The sequence below is a fragment of the Nelumbo lutea genome, chromosome 6, assembly GCF_056320005.1.
Source record: "Nelumbo lutea isolate HS-2025 chromosome 6, American lotus-T2T, whole genome shotgun sequence".
NCBI classification, from domain to species: Eukaryota; Viridiplantae; Streptophyta; class Magnoliopsida; order Proteales; family Nelumbonaceae; genus Nelumbo; species Nelumbo lutea.
The window spans coordinates 62,917,306-62,936,632 of NC_142689.1; the positions used below are offsets into that span (position 1 = coordinate 62,917,306).

At 37.6% G+C, this 19,327-nt stretch overlaps 1 protein-coding gene and 1 pseudogene across 7 annotated transcripts in view; both read right to left on the reverse strand.

The window, feature by feature from the left end:
* LOC148849223 (ubiquitin carboxyl-terminal hydrolase 14-like) overlaps positions 1-18,205 on the reverse strand; it is a 58,780-nt gene extending 40,575 nt beyond the window's left edge. For 2 of the 7 annotated variants that reach the window (XM_088949106.1, XM_088949109.1), the window contains exons 1-2: positions 16,600-18,196; positions 16,175-16,511 (exon numbers count right to left, since the gene is read on the reverse strand). In XM_088949106.1, the coding sequence (XP_088805232.1) occupies positions 16,175-16,484 (310 nt within the window). In that variant the 5' untranslated portion in view covers positions 16,485-16,511; positions 16,600-18,196. Of the gene's footprint in view, positions 1-1,600; positions 1,784-2,599; positions 2,754-13,198; positions 13,373-13,473; positions 13,628-15,205; positions 15,346-16,174; positions 16,512-16,599 lie in introns of those variants that run through there. The other 5 variants (XR_016100594.1, XM_088949104.1, XM_088949108.1 and 2 more) reach the window with 5 other exon arrangements.
* On the reverse strand, positions 17,178-17,585 carry LOC148849225 (putative inactive receptor kinase At1g27190 pseudogene; annotated as a pseudogene).
* Positions 18,206-19,327: the final 1,122 nt, after the last annotated feature.

Consider the following 19,327-nt stretch of genomic DNA (forward strand, 5'->3'; position numbering starts at 1 on the left):
AACCAATTGTGGATTGACTTGGACCGAACCATATCAAGTTTGTGCACAGGTTTGGGACTGAACCAACGAACCCGAAGCGGGTCAATGTAAGTAAATCGGATCGATCTGAATTTTGATCGGGATGTGTGGATATTGGTCAATCGGGCGGTCTAGACCGGGCAAAGTGCATGAACACCGAACCATCCTGCCCGAAACCATTTTAGGTTCAGGTCGGGTCGAGCTATATAAATACTGTTTGGATTGGATGGCCCAAACCGGGTAGAGCAAGCAATATCGAACCATCCCACCTGAGGTCTATTTCGAATTTGGGTCAACCCTGATTGGTATATGCTAGATTGGGTCAATCCATGTTGAACTAGTCCAACCTCGGGTCAAATTGATTTAAATTTATGGGTGAAGTATGTTGATTTAAGACAACTAAATTTAGTTAATAATTAATAAAAAATTAATATATTAATTATAAATTATTTAATTCAAATGAAGAAAAAAAAAGCTAAAAAATTAATACTTATGTTTGTAATGGTTAACCCAATGGTTATCCCCAACACAAACCAACCCATTTAAATGAACGGGTTGAGTCATAGAACCCACCAAGTAAATGGGCGGGTTAGGTGGATTAGATATTGGGTGAAAAATTACCACCCTACCTCTCAGCATTACACATTGGTCCCAAGAGATTTTAACTAGAGCATCGTTAAATGTAAATCTCTCAGCATGACATTACACATTGGTCCAAAGAGATTTTCAGTTATACTGCTCAGCCTGGTAATTACACATTGGGCACAAGTGATTTTTGGGTATCCCATGGTTAAAAGAAAACTTCTCATATTACACATTGGACACAAAGAACTTTTTGTACATCTATCCATTAAACTCGTCATTTTTGCCATGGTTTTCAAAACCAAAACGGATCAGAAAAGCCGAGACTGAGGGTTCCATTTTTCCCCAAAATCATTGATTTTGATCAATAAATCACTGAACCGATCGATTAACCAGTCAAACCATCCAAACAGTTTTAACTATTTTTCAAAATTTTTAATTTTTTTGTCAAAACAGGTCAGCTGTTCAAGTCAAACAGTTAGACCATTCAAACCAGTAACCAGACCCCTGACCGGTTCAGTTTTAAAAACGATGATTCTCGCAATCTCTCTTTATACAAGACACCCTTCAACTTTTAGGTATTATATATAAATTAGTTTCAGCCCAAACCTAACCTAGTACATTGACACCAATATTCTTATCTTTTATCTATACACCACGAATTGGCTTAATCCAATATAAATTTATTACAAATGAATCAGGTCAAATCTAATTTAATAAATATTTTGGACTAGATTGGTCTAATCTAATGTCACCATGATCACTGTTTTTTATTATTATTCTCTTTTATTGTCCGTATGTCTTTTGTATGCCTTCTAATTTCATAGAATGTCCATCCTAATGTTTATCAAACACAAAAAAGAGCAGGCAGACTGATTAGGATTATAGTTTATGGCCATTTGTCCTTTACAAGCAGAATAAGTCAGTGCTTGAGCACAACTCTGTTTAGACTTCTATTTACATGAACAAAAAGTGTTTTAGCAAAAAGTTATATAAGCTTTCTGAGCTTTGGCCAATGGAGCTGCTCCATCCAGGTGCTTCTTTGCCATTCAGAAAACGAACTAACTTCTTGGAGTCACTGTATATATGTCTTGATCAGTTAAGGTAGAAACTGCTTCAAGATCCACTATTAAAGCTTTTTTCTCTGAATCGTAGCATGAAACCACCCAACATGACCTCCCTCCTGTAACACATTTTGCGTGAGATTCAAGCTAGAGGGAGCAGCAATACATGTATTGTTGTTTTGCATAGAGGTGTCAAGCTAATAGCTTCGCAAGCTGTTCAGCAGTTCAAGGGGGCTCATCAGAATAATCTTAAACGCTAGGTTGTTTCGAACCTTCCAAATCAGATATAGAGTTATGCTTATTTGTCTGGATTTTGGCCGGAGAGATTTTGAAGCCATATTACTCGCACGTAAGGCCATGTGAAGAAGAGGTGTTCAAATGTTTCTTTGGTTTGCTCATATAAGGAGCAAGTTAATTCTTCTGGTTGCAGCCACGAAGAACACCTGTCTTTGGTTAACAGCTCTTTCCATAGGAGATTTTTTTTTTCCATAGAAACTTCCAATTGAAGACGGCTGAGGTTGCTATTAGATTTCTGTACATGGAGCTCAGAGAGAGCATTTAAGCAAAAATAGGTTCTCACTGGTCGTTTCGACTATTCATCTGTAAACTTGGAAGCATGTATAGCCAAAATGTTATGCCACTTTAGCTTAACAGTGTAATCCCAACCACTCCATAAAAGTTTTTGGAATATAAATGTATAACGGAAGGAAGTTGAAGAAAGATAGTGACGGGACCAGCCATAGAGCTACTCTGATGTCTGAGTGGATTACGTTAGCGTAGGAACTAAAGAAAGTGGAGAAAGTTCAAGCTCTGAAAAATCTTCATTGCTTTTCACTTCCTCTCTTTCTCTGTGTGTTTCTATTTTGTCTGCTCTCCTCTTTCCTTGTTCCGCTGATCTGTCCTTTGAACTGAAAACCCGTCTGTATCAATTTTTTTCTGAACCCAGAAGTTCACTGGTAAACAAATGATCCATCGCAGGATCAGCAGGAGGTAACCCCGCCGCCCCAACACCACCACCGCCACTACCGAAAAGTCCTTGCATCCTCTTCAGGTAAAGCCAGTACTTCTAGAGATGACTTGCGACGTTCTCTGTAAATGAACCAAATTTGAAACTATGAAGTCTCTGTAATTCTGTGAAGTTTCAGGCATATGGGAGAGAGAAATAGGATGAGAGATAGAGAAGAAGAATGGGAGTGGACGGAGCAGAAGAGAGAGGGGAAGAAAGTGGGAACAAGGAAGAGAAAAATGAACATCTAAAGAGCATATGGCGAAAGAGAGAAGTGGAAACAAGAAAAAAAGAATAGACACGTGCTATACATGCAAAATGGATGGAGAGAGAAGTGGTGAGAGGAGAAAGTGTTTTGGAATGGTAGAATAATGATGTATTTCATTCTATTGCCAATCGGCATATTTATAAAGTAAGCCACTGTAATAAATAGAAAGAAGAGAAAAATAAAAAGAAAATAAAATAAAAGTAGAAAAATAGAAAGAAAAGAAAATAATAGAAAGAAAGAAAAACTTTCTAAATCAATCCTTCCACAATCCTAGGAATCTGCACTAGTAACCCCACATTTTCCAACACTCCTCCTCAAGCTAGTGAATAGAGATCCTCCATTCCCAGCTTGGCTATAATTCTTCGAAAGTTTATACTATTGAACCCTTTAATAAGTACACCGGCCAGTTGTCCTTTTGTAGACACATAGGGAGTGCAAATCAACTTGCTGTCCAGTTTCTCTTTTATAAAATGTCAGTCAATTTTGATGTGCTTCGTCCTGTCATGTTGAACAGAATTGTGAACAATATTGATGGCTGACTTGTTATCACAATATAGTTTCATAGGCTCTTCTCGTGGAATCTTCAAGGTAGTGTGTCCTCATGGGTGACTCTAATATCATGGAAGTTGTTTGTAGTGAAGTTGTTTGGCTTCAATCTTTATTTCAGGAGTTAGGACATTCTTCTCCTACGCCCATTCCTCTGCGGATAACACTAGCACCATTAAGATTGCTTCCAATCCTGTCTTTCATTAAAGGACAAAGCATATTGAGGTGGACTACCACTTTATCCGTGACCTGTTTCTTGCAAACTCAATCTCTCTCCCTCATGTTGCCTTTGATATGCAAGTTGCTAACATCTTCACAAAGGCCATGACGAGATCCAGACACTTATTTCTAGTAAGCAAACTGATGCTCATGCCTCTACATCAGTTTGAGAGGGGAGTGTGAAGAAACTCCTTGATGTACCATTTTATTGTAGTCCCTTTTGTATTGTTTTCTTATTTATTATTATTTTCACTTCAGCCTTGCAAGGGCCTCTCTATAAATTCTCTAAATTGTGTTGCCCTACGGGCCTCTTTGTAACTTCTTTAATTTCACTTTCTATATAAAGGACCCCTGGGGTAGGGTCGAATCATCCATTCTTCATCCCCAGAATTCTGTATTCTGCTCTGGGTTTGTTGACAGCTCCCACCCAGTAGAGAAGACCGGAACTCCTCCAAGACTTGTTAGATCCCACAGATTTTATGAGTGAGAAGAAAAACAGATATGGGTGACACAACCAGTCAGGTATCCTCCCAAATAAAAGCCTCCAAAGAGAACTAGGACTAGGGTTGAAGAGCACAACCCTAACACCAGTTGAAACGCCCAGAGCACAATACCCCTAATATGTCCAATGAGTGAGAAAGGAAAGAACAGAAATTATAGAGCAGCCTGCTCTGATACCATGTCAACAAACCCAAAGAAGAATACAGAATTCTAGGGTGAAGAAATGGATACTTTGACCCTACCTGATGCAGGAGCTTAAGAGGCAAAATTGGAATTTTATGAAAATTTATGCATTTCTGTATTTTTTGATAGTAGGGGTATTTTTGTCATTTAGTAATTTTATGTGGGGTCCATTGATAGGGTTTCATTTTTTTAATTATAGTTTGTTTATGTTTAAAATTTTAGAGTCATTGCATAAGTAGGGTTAGAGTTATTGAGTGTTCTTTGAATTGAAATAGGATATGACAGCTTAGTTTGAGTCCTACTAGGATTATTGAGTCTAACAGTTTGACTCCTAAGACTATTATGAGTTTAACAAGTTTGACTCCTAGGATTATTATGAGATTAGAGTTTATAAATTATATTGAGTTTCTTCAGCTTATGCTAGCTATGGTGAGTGATTCCCATGCTCTAGAGTGATTCTAGGCACCATGTGAGTGATTCGAACTATTTTCTCTCTTCTTCTCCCTATTTTATCTCTTATTCTTCCAGGAAGCCATTACAGCCATCGAAGCCAATGACTTTGATCAAGAAGATCATTCAACATTCTCTAAGGACTAGAACTGAGCTGGTCCTACATCAGTGATGCTGACAAAAGATGAATGATATTTGGTCTTTGGTTGGACTTCAACATCCTCTATTTATGACATAACTGACATGACCAATCAGTGCCACAAATAGGAAGGAGAAGCCACTGGCATGATTTTTGCTAATCTCTTTTCTCAATAACTCCTGTTCGGTTAAATAATTGATCACAAAAATACCCCTACTATCCAAGAAAATAAAGAAATACATAAAATTTCATAAAATTCCAATTTTGCCTCTTTAGCTCCTGTATCACTACCCCAATGGGCCTTTATATAGATAATGGAATTAGAGAATTTACAGAGTGGCCCTTGTAGGGCAACAAATAAAATATTTATAGAAAGGCCTTTCCAGGGCTGAAGAAAAAATAATAAAATAAGAGATACAATACAATATGAACTACAGTAATATGGTACATCAGTGAGTTTATTCACATTTTGCTCATGTTAATAAATCATGCATTTTTTTCTAGTGATATCTCATCAGTATCACTATCAAATGTACTTTTTCTATTAATAAACTTCCTTTTTAATTGACTACTAAAAAAATAAATCCATGCATTTCTTGTAATTTGAGTAAAAGTCACATTTTGCCTTTTTCTATTTATGATGCGCATTATTGTGTTCCTTTCTAAGTTGATTTACAGTAATGTTTAGTTGTCACCCATGACTTCACGGTTGGGCTACAAATATTTTGTGATTTGTGTTGATGATTGTACTTGCTATACTTGGATATACTTCATTACATAGAAATTAGAAGTTTTTTTATGTTTAAACTTTTTCTTGCTCTGCTGAAGAACCAATTTGACACAGCTGTGGGAATATTCCATTTAGATTTAGGGGGACAATACATTGACGGAGACTTCCAATTTTTTTTTTAAGGGAACAAGGTATACATTCACAAAAGTCTTGCCCTGGGACTCTACAACAGAATGGGGTTGCAGAACGCAAAAACTGGTGAGAACCTTGCTGTAGGATTCCCATGGTCCTACTTCCTTTTGGGTGGAGGTAGCTTGTACAGTTGTTCATCTTATTAATTTGATTCCTTAGTTCTTGGTAATACTTTTCCATTCCAAACATTGTTTCATTAGCCACCAGACTTCTCTTCTCTTCGTGTTTTTGGGTGTATGTGCTTTGTCCACCTCCTCCCCATGAACAGACTAAGCTCATCCTTAGTCTATCATATGTGCCTTTATGGGATATAACTCCAACCACAAAAGATTTATTTGTTATGATCCTCAAGTTTGTCGAATCAAGATTTCTAGAAATATAGTGATTCTTGAAAATATCTCCTTTTTTTAGTCATATTGCAAAGTGTCCTACTCCTTTTGCGGTTCTGTGCTCCTTTGATACTACAAGTTCTTTGGACTGCTCATCAGGTCTTGCTCCATCTCTTATTCAGTATGCAAGGTGGACAACCGGTCAAGAACCTATTGCCCTAGCTCCAACACTATCAGTTCAAGGTAACTCCCCCAATGATGACACTGTAAGTTCTCTTCCTACTTGTTATTCTGATGCCTTACCCTCTTCTCCTCCACCTTTATGTTTCTCTACTTGCATTTCTAAGCCTCCTAACCGCTATGGTTTCTCTCCACCCTATAGCTCCTTTTCCGCTATTTTGTCATCTACAGAGATTCCTAAGATTTACTGGCAAGCTGTCTATTCTGCATTGGAAAGAAGCTTTGAACACTGAAATTCAGGCCCTCCTAGAAATGTTACATGGGATTTGGTTCCTGCTCCTGATGCCTCCATCATTATCAGTAGATGGATCTACTATGTGAAATTGAATTCTAGTGGTAGCATGGTATAAGGATATAAACAGGAGTATGGCATTGATTATGAGGAGAAATTTCCTCTTGTTGCCAAGTTGTCCATAGTTCGCATTGTGCTTGCCATTTCTATTGTCAAACAATGGGACATTTATCAAATGGATGTTAAGAATGTTTTTCTACATGGACATTTGAAGGAGATAGTATTTATGAAACCCCCTCTAGGATATCATGATGATCCTACCATGGTCTATCATCTAAAGCTTGGACTCAAACAAATTCCTAGAGCTTGGTTTGAGAGATTTCCTTCTGTTATTACAGATGTCAGTTTTAAGAGTCCTTATTAGAGATCTTAAGGGTCTTACACATGTGAAGGCTATTACTCTTTTGCTTTTATATGTGGATGGCATTGCCATGTAAAGAGATCTCTATACTCAGACATAGGGTATTACTCTTTTGCTTTTATATGTGGATGGCATCCTTATTATTGGAGATCTTAAGGGTATTACTCATGTGAAGGGTTTTTTTAGTAAGACCTTCAAGATGAAGGATCATGGTCTTTTTACCTATTTTTTGGGCTTTGAGGTAACTTGGTCTTCTCAGGGCTATTTTGTCAACCAATATTAGTGCGCTATAGATTAAGTCACATTGGCTCATCTGACAAATGAAAAGCAGGTTGACACCCCTCTTGAAATCAATCTGAAGCTCTCTAAAGATGATGGTGAACCTCTTACAGATGCTACATTATATCAGCAGCTTGTGGGTAGTCTTATTTATCTTACCATGACTTGTCCCTTCCTATGTTGTCCAAGTGGTTAGCCCATCTCCTTGACAACCACATATATCCGTTATCCTTAGGATTATTAGATACATTTGTGGTACTTTGTCTGAATGCATGTTTTCCTCATCATCATCTTCCTTGGACTTATTTGCTTATACCGATGTTGACTAGGCAGGGTGCCTAGGCACTCAAAGGTCTACAACATGATGGTATGTTTTCTTGGGTGATCCTCTTGTTTCTGTTTGAAATGGTAGAAAACTGATCTGCTTCATTCCATTTCCAATCGGCATATTTATACAGTAAGCTGCTGCAATAAATAGAAAAAAAACTTTCTAAATCAATCCCTATAATTAAGGGAATCAATCCTTATAATTAAGGGACTAACCTTTTTTAATCCCCATATTTAAGGGATTATATTTTTCCACAATCCTAGGAATACATATTCACATAATTCTATTTTTACACAATTACCAAATATATAAATGCTAACTACCAAATATACATCTACACCAGTAATCCCACGTTTTCCAACACTCCCCCTCAACTTGGTGATTAGAGGTCCTCTATTCCCAGCTTGGCTATAATTCTTTTAAAGTTTGTATTACTGAGCCCTTTAGTAAGTACATCTGCCAGTTGTCCTTTTGTAGAGACATAGGGAGTGCAAATCAACTTGTTGTCCAGTTTCTCTTTTATAAAGTGTCGGTCAATTTCGATGTGCTTCGTCCTATCATGTTGAACAGGATTGTGAGCAATATTGATGACTGACTTGTTGTCACAATATAGTTTCATAGGCTCTTCTCGTGGAATCTTCAGGTCTTCTAAAATTATCTTCAACCAAAGTAATTCACACACTCCTTTTTCCATAGCCCTGAATTCTGCCTCTACACTTGACCGAACCACTACATTTTGCTTCTTACTCCTCCAAATTACTAAGTTTCCTCCCAAGAAGGTACAGTAACCAGAAGTGAACCGTCTATCTACCGGAGACCCTGCATAATCGACATCTGTATATGCTTCAAGAGTCAGTCCCCCATTTCTTTTGAATAAAATTCCTTTCCCTAGATTGGCTTTCAAATAATGCAGAATTCGATGAGCAGCCTGTAGATGAACTTCTTTAGGATTATGCATAAACTGACTTATTACACTTACAGCGTATGCAATATCTGGTCGTGTATGTGCAAGATAAATGAGTTTTCCAACCAGTCTTTGGAACATCTTGTCTACACTTGCATTCTCGCTGGTTTCTCCATGTTTATGATTGGGATCTATAGGCGTGGAAGCTGGTTTACATGCCATATTTCCTGTTTCTCTCAAAAGATCAACAACATACTTTTGTTGAGAGATAAAGATGCCTTGTTTAAAATGTGCAACTTCAATTCCGAGAAAATACTTTAGTCTCCCCAAGTCTTTTATCTCAAATTCTCTGAAAAGGCAGTTTTTCAATGCTTCTTTCTCATTTTTATCATTCCCAGTAACGATTATATCGTCCACATAGACTAATAGTGCAGTAACTCCCCCTGAGGCTGTGTGTTTGATAAACAATGTGTGGTCACCTTGACTTTGCTTGTAACCTATACTAAGCATCACCTTTGTAAACCTTCCAAATCATGCTCTCAGAGATTGTTTGAGGCAGTATAGTGCTTTCTTCAACCTACAAACTTTGTTCCCCTTAATGCTTTCTCCAAAACCCGGTGGAATGTCCATGTATATCTCCTCTTCTAGATCACCATGGAGAAATGCATTCTTTACATCAAACTGTTGCAAATCCCAATTATAGTTAGCAGCCAAAGACAGCAACACCCTTACTGTATTCATTTTAGCTACTAGGGCAAAAGTTTCCTGATAATCTACCCCATAAGTCTATGTATATCCCTTGGCTACCAGTCGTGCTTTGTACCTTTCTAACGACCCATCAGATTTGTACTTAATTGTGAACACCCATTTACAACCTACAATCTTCTTGTTTCTTGGTAGATCCACAACTTCCCTTGTGTTGTTCTTTTCTAGTGCCTCCATTTCCACTCTCATGGCTTTTCTCCACTCCTTATTAGAAAGTGCCTCAACTAAAGTATTAAGAATTGGAATGGTGTTAAGGCTGGCTAGGAAACTTTTATGGGATTTAGAGAATCTTTGGAACGACACAGATTTGGCTAAAGGGTACAATGGGCATTTGGTACATTCTCTGGCTCCATTTCTTAGTGCAATAGGCAGGTCCTACTCAGACTGTGAAGGTGCAGGTTCAGGTTCTACATATCCCTCAGTTCCAAGATTAGGAGTTGAATCATGGACTTGCACAAGTTGAGGATCTGTATTTCTTCTCCTAGAGTAAACTTGCATATATCTCACATCATCATGCACATCATTGGTGGGGTTAACAATGTCTGAATTTGGTTCAATGGTCGGGTTGTTTGATTCTTGTTGAGACTCGGGAATGTGGGGCTTAGAGGATTGTGACTCAGAGGGATGTAATTCTTGACGGTTGGATGACTGTGATGAGGGTAATACATCTAAGGAGAGTAGACATGAGGCCTTATCTTCCATTAATGAGGGCCCCCCTGAAGGTAAGGTTGAGTGAAAAAGGATTGTCCCTCCTCAAATGTGACATTGATGGAGGTGTTGAATTTTCTGGTGGGTAGATGATAACATTTATAACATTTTTGAGTTGGGGAATATCCCAAGAAGACACACCTGATTGCTCGTGGATCCAATTTTCCCTTATTATGGACATGAACAAAGGCAGTGCAGCCAAAAATTCTTGGAGTGAGATTATTTGAGGTTCGAATATCAGGGTAGAATTGAGAAAGGACTTGTATTGGGCTTCAGTTGTCAAGAACTTTAGATGGTAGTCTATTTATGGTGTATGCAGCAGTAAGAACAGCTTCCCCCCAATATTGTTTTGGCACCCGGTTTTGAAAGAGTAAGGCTCGGGTGGTTTGCAAAAAATGGCCATTTTTCCTCTCAGCTATCCAATTCTGTTGGGGAGTGTTAACACAGGAGGATTCATGCACAATGCCTTCTTTCTGAAAAAATGGAGACAAATTCTAATTAAAATAATCTATAGCATTATCATATCGAAACCTTTTAATTTTCACACCAAACTGAGTTTGGACCATGTTATGAAAGTTGGGAAGAATGGTACCCACATCAGATTTAGACTTAAGAAGAAAGATCCATGTGACCCTAGTGCAGTCGTCAATAAAGGTGACAAACCATCTAGAACCAGTAATGTTGAGAATTTGAGAAGGACCCATATATCCGAATAAATCAAATAAAAAGAAGATCTTTTATTGCTGATTGGGAAAAAAACCCTTTTGTGCTTAGCAAGTTCACAAACATCACAATGAAAGGTTTCAACATTAATTTAATTCCTTTAAACAAGGAAGGAAGCATTGTTTTTAAAACAGGAAATGAAGGATGACCGAAACGGAAATGATGACGACAAATTAAATCTTTATTGGAGGTAGATAAGAATGACTCGTGTGATATGCATAACAGTGTGAGATGGTTTGCTGGTTGCTTCAAGGTAGTAGAGTCCATCCCTTTCCTTAGCAAGTCCAATCTTCTTGCCCGAAACCTGATCCTAAAATACATAGTAAGAAGGAAAGAACACAACATTGCAGTTCACATCCTGGGTGAGTTTATGTATAGAGATAAGGCTAGTGGATAATTTAGGAACATGAAGCACATTTTTAAGCAATAGGGATAGAGTAATTTGAATATTCCCAATCCCAGCCACTATGGTGAAAGAACCATCAGCAAACGAAAATTTTCTATTACTAGAATATGGTGTATAGGTGAGAAAATGTAGTGAAGAGGGTGTCATGTGGTCAGTAGCTCCAAAATCAAGAATCCATGGAAAAACACTAGCCGAGGCATGTAATCCTAGAGATAAAGACTCACTTGAGAGAGCAAGAGAGGTAGAACCACTTCCTGGTTTCAAGGATTTCAGGAAGCTCCTTAGCCTTTCAATTTCTTCATCATTAAATGGTCCCTGACTTGAGTGTTCTTGTTGCGGGGTTGTGGAGACATTATGGGCCTGTTGAACTCCTTTTGAAACTCCTCGATTTCCCCATTCCTTGCTGGATGTGGGAGGTTTCCCATGAAGTTTCCAGCACCGATCTTTTGTGTCTGGGCTTCTTGCAATAGGTGCACCAGAGGTTATTGTTAGAGTCACGGGTAATTGTGTCACAAGCCAAGTTGTGATTGTTCTCACCCTTTGAACCATTGTAACTTCCTCCCCTTGCCACCATGGCTAAGCCTTCGAGATCTTTAGGCTCAAGCATGATTCCACGGTGGCTTTCCTCAACTCTGACAAGGGCTGTGACTTCATTCAATGGATGCACTTCTTCTTTGCCAAGAATTTGTATTCGGACCTGATCAAATTCAACATTCAGTCCGACCAAAAAATCATACACCCTATCTCTTTCAATAAAATTCTTCAAGATCACAACATCATCAAGGCACTTTGTCTCAAGAACCTGATAATGATCAAGCTCATGCCATAAATTTTACAGCAGATTTGCATACTTTGTAACACTTCTGCTCCCTTGTTTGGCCGCTACTGTCTTCACTCTGACCTCATAGACATAAGCAACGTCATGGGCTTTGGAATAGGTTTGTCGGACAGCATCCCAAATAGCCTTTGCAATGGGAAGAAACATACAAGTATCATTGATCTCGGGTGTCATTGAACTCCACAACCATGACATAATCATGGAGTCCTCTTCGCCCCAAGCATCAAAATTTGGCTCGCCCAACTTTGGCCCTGTTCCAAGAAGGTGACTAATTTTTCCTTTTCCCTTCAAATATGTACGCACTAGTTGTGATCACTTCAAGTAGTTCTGGCCATTCAGTCTATATGTTGTCTGAATATTCTGCAAATCACTAGTGTGAGGATGAGAATTTGTTGCTTCTTCATTGGTTTGGACGGGAGCACTTGTTGCAGTCATGTCGGACATTGTTAATGGAGAAAAAATAAGGCCGGCAGGAAAGGAGAATAAATGAGGGAAGAATTGGCCGGAATAAAGGAGAATAAAGGAACACTTCTGGTTACAGATCAACACTGAAGGCCAGAAGAGAAAAACACAAAAAACTGGCAATTAAGGCCGAAAAAAAACTCAAGGTTGACAAGCCTAGAGCATTGATACAATGTTTTGGAATGGTAGAATACCGATGTATTTCATTCTATTGCCAATCGGCATATTTATACAATAAGCTGCTGCAATAAATAGAAAGAAGAAAAAAATAGAAAGAAAAGAAAATAGAAAATAGAAAATAGAAAGAAAAGAAAATAGAAAGTACAAGAATAGAAAGAAAAACTTTCTAAATCAATCCTTCAACAATCCTAGGAATATATACAATTCTGTTTTTACACAACTACCAAATATAGATCTGCACTAGTAACCACACGTTTTCCAACAGAAAGGCATTTGCCTCTCATGCAATGGAGAAGCTGTTAAGATTCCGTTTTGCGAAAGGGGAGAGCACCCCTTTCGCTTTAATATATATATATATACTAGCGAGGGGCGCCCGTGCTAAGCACAGGTGAATAATACTAAATAATTGGGAGAATAAAAAATGAAGAAAATTGATAGCAATTATATTGGCAGTCCCAGTTCTTGATTCTTCATAATAGAAATAATATAGAATAAAGAAAAATTAGTTTATATATAAAGAGGTGTTTCTTTAAATAAGATCAATACAAATTTCTGAAGGATAAAGAAGCTTATTCATCGGAAAAAGAAAGAATTGCAGCCTAATATTTCCATTTGTGTAGGTCCCATCCTCACCCCTATGACATTGAAACAACTGCAACCTAATATTTCCATAAAAGAAGATATTAACAATATAACTCACAAAAATTCCAAAATGGTTCTCAAAGAGGGTAAAGAACACAACAATCTAAAACATGCTTACTTGTCATTTGAACATTTCAATCAGATATCCTCATGTTGCCATGATTCAAAAGAGAAGTGAATCTCTATATAATTTTTGTAGGACAATGTGCATTTTTTGAGATATGGAATACCAGTCGTGGCTCCACCAATCTGTTGCTAACAACAATTGCCTCCTATGTACAAAAAATTATCCAAATATTTAGATTAACAAATGGCAACTGAGATCCATAGTTTAAAAACAGGTTACCTATATTTATTTTGTATTTGAGTATGCCCGAAACTCTCTCTCTCTCTCTCTCTCTCTCTCTCTCTCTCTCTTATATGCATAAAAGGCACTCCCTATCTCTCTTCCTCAACCCTATTATAAAGATAAAAAAGTCTTCTTAGAGGAAACAACATGAGTCTTTTTGCAACTAAATTCCCAATAGCTAAGAAACAATTTTATTGAAATTGGTGAACGCATTTGGTATCCTCCTTGTTTACCTCATTCAACATGAGTCTCTTCACCGTGTTCTAGCAGTGTTGGGTAACCAAGTGTTGGGTAATCAAGATATCAACAGTTGAGACCAATTGTTCTCTGGTGAAGAACTTATATAGTTTCCAATAGCAACTTTTTTAGCTCTTGGATCCTCCACGTCAAATTAATCCATCTTCCATTAAGACCATGTAGATGGGAGCACCACCCCCTCCCCCAAGGAAAAAAAAGGCCCTGCAGGTGTGGCTCCTAAATATGGATGGGTTATTCTTGGGCAGTTCTATTATCCAACATAAATTTCAAGGTATTCTTCAGGGCATTAAGCAATAGCATCTTCCCCATTCATTCAAGTACTTCTAATTGGGACCACCTTCTTCCCAATTTCCATTGATGGTTATATTTTCAAATGCAGGAAGATAACCTTGTTGAAAAGCATGGAGAAACACGGATGGTTTCTACATGCTTGTCTCTGTAGTGATTGTTTTAGAGATGGAAAATGATTTTCCGTGGAATGGTCCTGGCAATCAGAAGTTCCACCTTGTGGCATGGTCACAGGCAAGAAGAAAGCAAGCGAAGAGATGGGCGCCAGGCCATTAAGTGCTACGAATAAAGCCCTCCTAAATGGTTTTGGTGTTTTAGTGAAGAACAAAAGCATCTACGGAGGAAAGTTATCTGTGGTAAATATGGTTTTCCTCAGTTTAGGTGTTACTCATGCCAGGCAACAATCCCCCATGGCAGCAATTTGCGGAAAGGAAAAATGCAAGTTTAGGGACAGTTCCTCAAACACATGACATCTAAAGCTGGTGAAGGCTCTCACATTCTGTTCTGGACAGATTTTTGGTGCAGAAAAATTTGCAATGGTGACTGTTATGAAGTAGAGGCTGGCCAGGTGGTGTGGACCCAAGGCTGAGATGGAACATAAATGATTGAGAGGTAACCACCCTGCTCTCCTTGTGAAAAGAAGCATGACACAAGAATCTGGAAGCTTACTAAAGATGAAGGTTTCTTCATTGAGTTCCTTCTAGAATTCCATAATTGCCCCCCTTCAGGACTCTTCCCTTGAAGGTTATCTGGAATGCCCATGTCCCGTCCAAGGTACCATTCTTGTATACTGCAGTTTTGGACAGAATGCTAACAATCAATCACCTGATCCTTTTTGGCTAAGTTCAATCACTTGATCTCTAAAGGCATGATGCTGACCAAGATGTGTTGCCTACATCAGTAAGATAGTGAATAAGTTCCTTAGTTTCTGATTCATTGCAAGGTGACTTATGAGGTTTAGTGTCACTTCAGCTGGCTCTTTACTTGGCTGATCCCAGTAAATCAAATACTGTTGCTTTCATGGCTTTCAAAAGGATATTTTAAAATAAGTACAATCCTTTGGAACCTTCTGCTTTTCACAATATGCTCATGAATCTGGAAGAACAGGAACAGTATTATCTTTGAGCTTAAAAGCAGCACCATAGAGGTTTTAATTGAGAGATTTAAGAATCATTGATTAGGTGGTCACTTATTTCTAAAGACTTTTACGAATATTCTAATGATCATATCAGATAATAGATGGATGACTTTCTCTTCATGGAGACATTAATGGGGATTAACTGTTGTATCTCTTTGTCACAGTTCTAGCTTGGCATCTATGCCAGTACTTTGAGGGCTGATCCTCTTGTCTACCTTGTTTATTCTTCTTAATAAATTCTCCATTTAGTACTCTGGAATACAAAGTAGCTAAAAGCCTAAAACACTTGTAACCTGTTTTAAGTTTAATAAATAAAATTACTTTTCCAATAAAAAAAATTACTGTCAAATTTAGGCTGAAATACAGAAAGAAAAGGCATTTGCTTCAAATAGCAGCAGCAAACTTGTGTAGATTAATATTTAGATGCCTAGACCTTAATAAAATTGAAAGAAAGAAAAGAGATGGTTTCCATCAAAACATGAGAGGCGTAGAGATAATTTTCTTTGCAAAACCAACAGAAAACAGGGCTATAAGAAAATTTATTGATAAAACATAACTACTTATCCATGGATTGAGATAAATGAGATGCTCAAAAAGAATTAGCAACAGTCAACAATAGAAGAGCTTTTGGTTTATAACTTTGCATTCTCTTGTAATGTGTCTACTGGAAATTCATATTCACTCCTTTTAAAGCACAATGGATGGAAATACGTTTAGAAAAGTTATTCTAACACTATAGGTTGGGCTAGATAAAGTGCCGTTGCTAAAGACACATGAAGGTATTACCTGCTCCTTCCAAATCAGCAGTTATAGTGCCAAGCTTTACTGCAAGGGGGTAATTAGTTTCTTTGTAGTGTTCAATAGCATGGTTGTTTCCACCACTACCATCCCAATTTCTCCCCCCACAAAGGATCATCCCATCAGTTAGATTCAACCATAGATTTTCAGTCTTGTCACACTTAGCACATTTCCACCCAGATGGAGGGACAATGACCCCATTGTCAATCTGTTGAAGATTCATGGCATAAGCACTGACTTGCTTCTTATCAGCTGTCCATGCTGCTACTTGCTCTTTCCGCTCAGCACCTTCAGCCATTAAGATAACATCAACTGCCAATATGACCTGCAATTTCGAAGCATAGGCATGTCTTGGCAATTACAACCAAACATATTCTCTTTTGATATAATAAATAATGAGAAACTACAATTACCTTTTCTGACAACTCTACGGAAGGAAATGAAAGCTAGACAATTTCTGGCAATATGACAATGTAGAAACCACCCTCCATACCTGCAAATAAAACAGAATAATGTAGAAAAGGGTGTTGTTTTTCATAGTCGAGACATAGCTTCCACCGATAAACAGGAATTCATCCATGGCTTGAATAAAGAGAAGGAAAAATAATAAATGTATGTTTGTGTACAAATAGCTTATTTGATAGCAATCCAACTCCACCATTAGAATGCATTTGGTTTCTACCAGAAGTTTCAAACAATTCGAATGATAGTACAGTAACAGCAAGGAAATAATAAGCCTACAAGATATATATTTATGACGGACAGTTTCTAAATGCTATAAACCTCATCCATTTTTTAATATATGCATAGACGTGTACAGAATTAAATATATACTGATTGCCAGAAGAGTCGGTTTCTTGAGGGGCCTATCTTCAGGTACCGGTTTTTTCGTCTGCTTTATGTGCAAATAAACTGGGTTCCCAGTCTTTTCATAATTCCAACCCACATAATCCTTCCCAAACGCAAGAAACGAGTTCATGTCGATGAACAATCAGCCTTCAGATCTCTGAAACTCGCAAAGAAGAACATCAAAGAAACTAACTTCTTTTGGTGAAAAAAGAAAATAAGCAGAACTCATGGTGCTCGAGTACTCGGGAACCACATAACCAAACTCTCCAAAATCCCCATGGACGAAAGAACTATCGTTAGAATCAGCAGACCTCATAAGCCTTGCGAATCCGAAATCAGTAATCCAAGCATCTAGGTCTTCGTCGAGGAGAATTACATTGGAACTTATGTTCTGGTGCAGGAAAGGGGGTTGGCAGCCATGATGAAGCCAAGCGAGGCCCCTCGCCACACCCTTGCCAATCTTAAGCCTCGTTCTCCAATCCAATGAACTGTGCTCAATATTTGTAATGGCAGAACCGTGCAACAGAGAATACAGAGTTCCGTTAGGCATGTGTTTATGAAAAAAGTCCCTCATCTTCTACTACGCAGAAATCCAGAGTTCCGCCAACTTGACCTTCATAAAGGGTTTCTGGAACAACGAAACCTGAGCAAGCTTGTGAGCCCTCAAGTGCTCCACCCAACTGCTATCTTCATATTTTCCAGCCACATACTTCCTCCTGCGAAGGCGACGACTTGACCTCTTGCTCAAACCACCACAGTTGGACTCAAGAGAACTACAGCAGAGCCCGTTGTTGCCGTCGAAGCCAGCAGCATCGAAATCGAAAAAGGAGGGAATCGTACCAGAGAGATGGTTATTAGCAATCCAGAACTTCTTAAGACGAGTAAGACGGGAGAGTTCATAAGGGATTGAATCGGAGAGACGATTGTTTGCAAGTTTAAGACTATTGAGAAGCTTGCAATCGACGAGCTCAAGAGATGGATGCGAAAATCATGGCAGAGAGGAGGATAAGAAACGGCTGGGATCGAACTCTCGATCTCACCATGGCGAAAGCGAGTCCTCGTCCTCGAGCAGTTCAGGTTGGGGCTAGGGTTTCAATATGGTAGTGTTGATGGTGGCGAGTAGTCGAAGAACAGAAGTAGCGGCGAATTGACTTCAGTTTTGAAATCAGTAGAGAAAGAACGCGGGGTGAGGACTAAGGAGAGAAGCGGAGAAATAGTGACACGCGCTATGCATGCGAAATGGAGGGAGAGAGACTTGTCTTTCATGCATTGTTTACACGTGGAATTCATTGATACAATGCTATTGTTTTGCGAAAGAGGAATGGGTAAATACATTCCTTTCGCTTTAATATATATATAAAAGATAAGAATTTTATGATTGAAATGGTCATTACCTTATTCATTTAATAAATAAAAAGAAAATAAGTAAATACCTGCTAAATATTTTCTAGAAAAATTTATTCGAATAACTAATTTATCGAAAAATGAACATACCTAAAAGGCAAAAGACATTATCGGTCCATGAATGGTTTTCGTCCTTTTGTTTGAGAATGCGAGGAGACAGAGGGTGGAAATTTGCAAAAAATGTGTTTACATATGACATAACCCTTTCTGAAATTAGGGTGATTCCTTCGGGGTTTAATATAACCCGAATAAGATGGATCAATGGGAATCCATTAAAGTTGATCCATGATTTATATGGTCCCATGTAGCCACATTAACTCGTACTACTTTTATTACTTAGATCCACCAATTTTTTCAGACCCATCAATTTCATAAAGGATGGATTGTTGTAATTCTTATTTTTCTGCTAACGACATTTTTTTACTACTTTTATTACTTAGATCCACCAATTATTCAGATCCATCAATTTTATTATCATTTTAGTATTTTCTGTTAATATTTTATTATCATTTTTTGGGCCTTGAATTAAAATTTTAACACTTTAAAATTAAATTTAATATTTATTAATTCTGAATCAATTTCAAATCCATTAAAAATAATTGCAATAATAAATTTGAAAATTAATTACTTAAGAAGAAAATAGCACATATTTTAAAATAAAAAATCATTAATTATTAATTTTAAATTTAATTATTAAATATTTGAAAAATAAATTAATCATTTTAATTTTGAATTCCATTTAAAGTAAGCATATGCTTTTTAAAAATAATTAAATTAAGATTAAATTCTTATTTTAATTGAATTTAATTAAAATAAAAATCTTACATTTGATTAAAATTTATTAACTTTTATAAAATTTTCAATTTAAGTTAAAATCAATTTCATTTA